Source organism: Cryptomeria japonica, chromosome 4 (genome assembly GCF_030272615.1).
Source record: "Cryptomeria japonica chromosome 4, Sugi_1.0, whole genome shotgun sequence".
Taxonomy (NCBI): Eukaryota; Viridiplantae; Streptophyta; class Pinopsida; order Cupressales; family Cupressaceae; genus Cryptomeria; species Cryptomeria japonica.
The window spans coordinates 450,503,651-450,508,709 of NC_081408.1; the positions used below are offsets into that span (position 1 = coordinate 450,503,651).

The 5,059-nt window shown below is 36.6% G+C and overlaps 1 protein-coding gene across 1 annotated transcript; it reads right to left on the bottom strand.

Moving 5' to 3' along the window:
* Positions 1-2,113: 2,113 nt before the first annotated feature.
* LOC131033730 (uncharacterized) lies at positions 2,114-3,557 on the bottom strand. Its single transcript, XM_057965000.2, has 2 exons — positions 2,762-3,557; positions 2,114-2,636 (listed from the first exon to the last, which is right to left on the bottom strand). Exons 1-2 carry the CDS (start codon positions 3,101-3,103, stop codon positions 2,241-2,243), a joined length of 738 nt encoding a protein of 245 aa, XP_057820983.2. The 5' UTR covers positions 3,104-3,557; the 3' UTR covers positions 2,114-2,240.
* Between the last annotated feature and the right edge of the window lie 1,502 nt (positions 3,558-5,059).

Genomic DNA, 5,059 nt, shown 5'->3' on the forward strand with positions numbered 1-5,059 from the left:
AACTTCTTTAATCAGATCTAATAACCTCTTTATCAAATTTGCTTAACACATTAATCAAATCATTTATTAATACTTTCCAAAGCAATCATATAAACTTGATCATTTACCAACTCATTAACCTTATCAATCATATCAAGAACTTTCTCAAACAACTCCTTATCGGTACCGATAACCTCTGATAAAACATCATAACCGGTGTCTCAGAAATAATGCATGAAATGAAACATAAACAAGAATATCACATGAAAAACATTCCACATGAACACCATAGATTTTTTACATGGAAACCCAAATAGGGAAAAAACCACAGTGGGAGTTGGTACCCACAAGTATTTGTACTCTTTTGAAGTATGCCCTGTTAGGAGCTTAACACTGTTAGGAACTTACAATACGGCCGGTTAGGAGTCACCCGGTTAGGGGACTTGCCTTGTAGCTCGGTTAGGAATTTGATGATCTGTTAGGATCAACCTCATGAAAGGATTTAGCACTCTTTTGAGAGCTGCCCTCTTAGGGGACTTAAATGTTTAAGGTCTGTTAGGGGACTTAAATGTTTAAGGCCTGTTAGGGAAAAACAGTAAGAAAATGATTTGTTACTTGCACTTCTCTGCTTGCTTGATCGGATCCAGTTATACACAACACTATGCACCTCTCGGGTAGATCTCACACTTCACTTAGATGGCTTAACACATTCTCTAAGACCACAGACACAATAAACATCAACTGTGTCATCCTAAATAGCCATCTCAACTAGGTCGGACACAAAACCCTAATTCATCATGAATTTGAGGTTCAAATCATAAGAGATCACCTCAAATCGTTATACAGATCATTACAACAAATTACAATGCAATATAAACCGTTGGTTAATCATAACCCATCACGGAAATCCGATTTGTACCAAAGTCAAACCCTCATAACACTCTACTAAGCGTTTTGTTGATTCCCAAGAAAATATTCTTTGAATCGCACCAAAACAACAATTAAATCTTTCACACAGATTGTGTTGTGTTCCATCTTCATGTAGACTCGTCGTCGATCACCGTCATAACAAAAATCATTACCAATTTGATGATTTCTTCACCAGTCTTAAACCCTACTAAAACCTTACCAAAACTTCATTAGAAATTTGAAACATGTCTTCCAATAATCTCCACAAGTTTCAGTTCCGATTCCGGTCATATACATCTTTCCATGATACAAGTTCACCATCCAAGCCACAAATCACCAATCATCGCCAATCAACCTATCCAATCAAAACAACTCTGCTTTATCGGTTAAAGTCCTATTTCACAAACTTTAGCTCACTATCAATAAACCCTATCTTCGGGTAAACCAAATCACTTAGATGACAAAACAAACATCAAAAAACATTAGTTGCCAACAATGACAACACAAATAACTGATCATGTCATTTACTCATAGAATCTCAATCTCTTCATCACAAATAGACTTCTATCCTTTACTGGTGCAGTTATTAGACTTCAACTGTATCAGTTATGTCAAATGTCAACAAATTCATGAGACCCAATTTGCAAGAAGATGATAACAATTTACATTTAATTAATGTTATTAAATTTCCACAATCTATTTATTTATCTGTATAATGTTTTTGGATTTGATTGTGTGAGTTTTTTTGCATCAACATTTTGTGATCCATCATCAGGATGATAGTAGAGAGCACCAGGAGAAATATGAATCACAGTGTGATCCAAAACGTTCATATTGCAAAAAACTCACACAATCAAATCCAAAAGCATATAGTTTACATTTAATTTTTGATCTGTAAGTTAATTCTACATTTCCTGGGTTACTAGATTTGTGGAACATGCCATATCAATAAAATCTAAAAAAGTCTACCTCTAAAGAAATTGTATATCAATTGGCACATGAAATTAGTGTACCTTGGATTAAAATTGTTTAGTAGACAATTTGGCTAACATCAAATTGCTTTTTCACGTAAAGGTGTGAGGGAGACACATTAGACGTTTGGGGGCATTGATACATAAAATTAAAATTAGACGTTTGGGGGCATTGATACAAAAACATATAGAAATAAAAAAATAAAAATATACACATATATGCAGCAGCAAATAAATAGCAAAATACACCACCATATATATTAATGTTGTAGACTTTTAGTCCAAATGGCACATAACATAGCAAAATGCCAAAATACACCACCATATCAGTGTTTATGTTCAAAAATAACAATGTCAACATTAACAATCAGCCATCACTGATCAAATATCATCAAAAGTCGTCAAACATATCATCATCATCCTCCTGTGGCAAATTAGAAGCACAAACAGTGCCACTGGCAGTGGTACTAGCAATCTCAGCCTCGGGAGCAACCTTATGATCACTAAGTAGCTCATCATCATCATCATCAACTCCAAGTGCATTAAGGCGGGCAATTGAATCATCCAACTCTGCATGCTCTGATTCAACATCCCAATGCTTTGTCTCCCCCCTTGTTTGAAGGTATTGTCTTTGTGTGTTAGGAGCCTCAAGTTTGAATGCACATAGACCAAGTCTTCCGAGTCTTCCGCCTTCTTGGAATGTAGTTTATTGTGTTTTATTGAGTGGATGAAGGAGTATGTGCTCCAATTCCTCTCGGATGATGAAGAACTAGCAACCTATCAAGATTTTCAATTTTGAAGTCAGAGTTAAAGAGTTATTAGTTATGATTCTATGAATCATTGAATACAAATTTTAAGAATGAAGAAATTAGAAATTAGAACCTTAAGAGTTAAGAGCTTACTTGTGACAAAACTTTGATGGCAATGGGTTGTAGGTTCTCGTATATTTCTCCATGGAAGTACCACCATTTATGAGCATCAACATTTGCCTTGTCTTCAAGAGCCTCAATACCGCAATCATCCGTGCTTGTGAAACTCATGACTTCAGCCCTCACCACAACCCGTAATGAATCTAGAAAGAGTCTACGAAGGGCTGCCTTGTACCCAATAGCAACTTCATGATCTCTATATGGGGCAACTCTAGTGCTACTCTTATTGAGGACCTCCCAACTATAGTATTTGGGGCTCAATGCAAAGGCAAGGAGATGCAAAGGGATAGTCATTTTGTTCCATCTCTCCACCATGATTTTTGTATTTCCTTGAAGAATTTTTCTTCAGGATCTTGCTCTTTCTCATTTATGATTGTTTTCATATCCTCGATCATGGAGTCAATGCCATCATATACCTCACCCAAGCAAGGCCTATCCATGTCAATGTATCGGATCATGCTTAATATGGGCTCAATAAATCTCAGGAGGTACTCAGCAAGATCCCACAAAGAGTCATCTAGTATCATTGCCTTAATGGCCGCTCCCCTTGTACCACTAGATTGCCTCCATACGCTCCAATTAGCGTTGGTTACCATTCTAGACAATGCCTCTTTAACCTTCACAAGACGTCTCGGAACAATAGTGTTGTAGGCAAAACGGGTCTCCACAACCTTTTTCAAAATCAAAACCAATAATAAATTATAAATCAAAATTAAAATTAAAAACTTTGAAAGTTTACTATATAGTAAATACTAAACTAAAGTCTAAAAATATTTAAATTTTAAATAATTTAACTTACATTCAAGAGCTCCAATCTCGAGAATTGTCTAAATATGGCTTGTGACATATGGTGATTCGTGATGAACATTTGGATCTCTTGGGCATCACCATACATTAGGTTGAGTGAGTGGACAGTACAAGGTGTCCAAAAAATGTGTTTGTAATGCTCCTCAACCAATAACCCGACAGCCCTACAATTTTTTGCATTGTTTGATGTCACTTGAACAACATTTTGAGGGCCAACTTGCTCAATGGCTTGGAAAAGAATGTTTGCAATGAATGGACCGTCCTTCACTTGCCCTTCACAATCCACTGCTCTCAAAAACATTGCACCTCTGGTGGACACTGCAAGAACATTGACCAAAGGGCGATTTCTTGCATCTTTCCATCCATCTAATACTATGGACACACCTGTTTCACTTCATGAAACCCTAATAGGCTTCAAGGAATTATCTACATTTTTCACCTCTTTGTCCAATAAAGTGGTGCACACCTTCTCATAACCTTGGTTAGGATTCAGATTCTGGTTTGAGATTTGGGTTTGCAAATACGTTCAATTTTTTATGGGGTGGGCTCAGTTCGCTTTGGGTTCGTCCATACAAAAACATATAAAAATAAAAATAAATTCATAATACACCACTGTCAAGTGTCAAATATGCTAATAGACTAATAGTAAAGTAACATAGCAAAATACACCACCATATATATTAATGTTTTAGTCCAAATATAATAATGTCAACATTAACAATCAGCCATCATTGATCAAATATCATCAAAAGTCATCAAACATATCATCATCCTCCTCTTCTGGAGCATTAGAAGCACAAACAGTGCCACTGACAGTGGTACTAGCAATCTCAGCCTATTTTAGGGTTGGAGGGTCGAGTTGACCAAAATAGGCAAAAAGAAAACTTTTAAAAATATTTAAAAATGTCTCAAATCACCCAGATTTGGCCTGGGTTCTGCCACTGGAATCAAAATTCGCTTGAAATTCAGCAAAATTTGCCCTGGGTCCTCCTCAGCAAACCCACAGGGCAAAATACGAACCCTGGAAGAATTTTCAGAAAATTTTGTGCGAACCAGAATTTGGAGACAATCGAACCAGGTCTCAGAGATTTTGTAGAAGAATCTGGTAACTTAGGTCAAAACTTGAGGATACATATTGCATACCGTAGAATATTTGCCTTAGAGAATTATACAAATGGACAGAATCTAATGTAATTAGCTTAAATTGTGAACCAGGGTAATAAATGGAACATAGGTCAAAGCCACAGCAGTGACTTCTCCGAGGGCTTGGAGGATGGGACTAAACCATTACCTATAGAATACATTTGTATTGATTTGCAAACAGGATTCCTGAAGTTCTTCCACCTTGAACACCCTCAGATAGTGGATCCCCACGATTGTTCTTTTTCACGTCACAATAATAGCAGATACACCTCTAGAAGACCTCTGCTGACTGCAAAAACGATCATGAACGTTCTTGAAAAT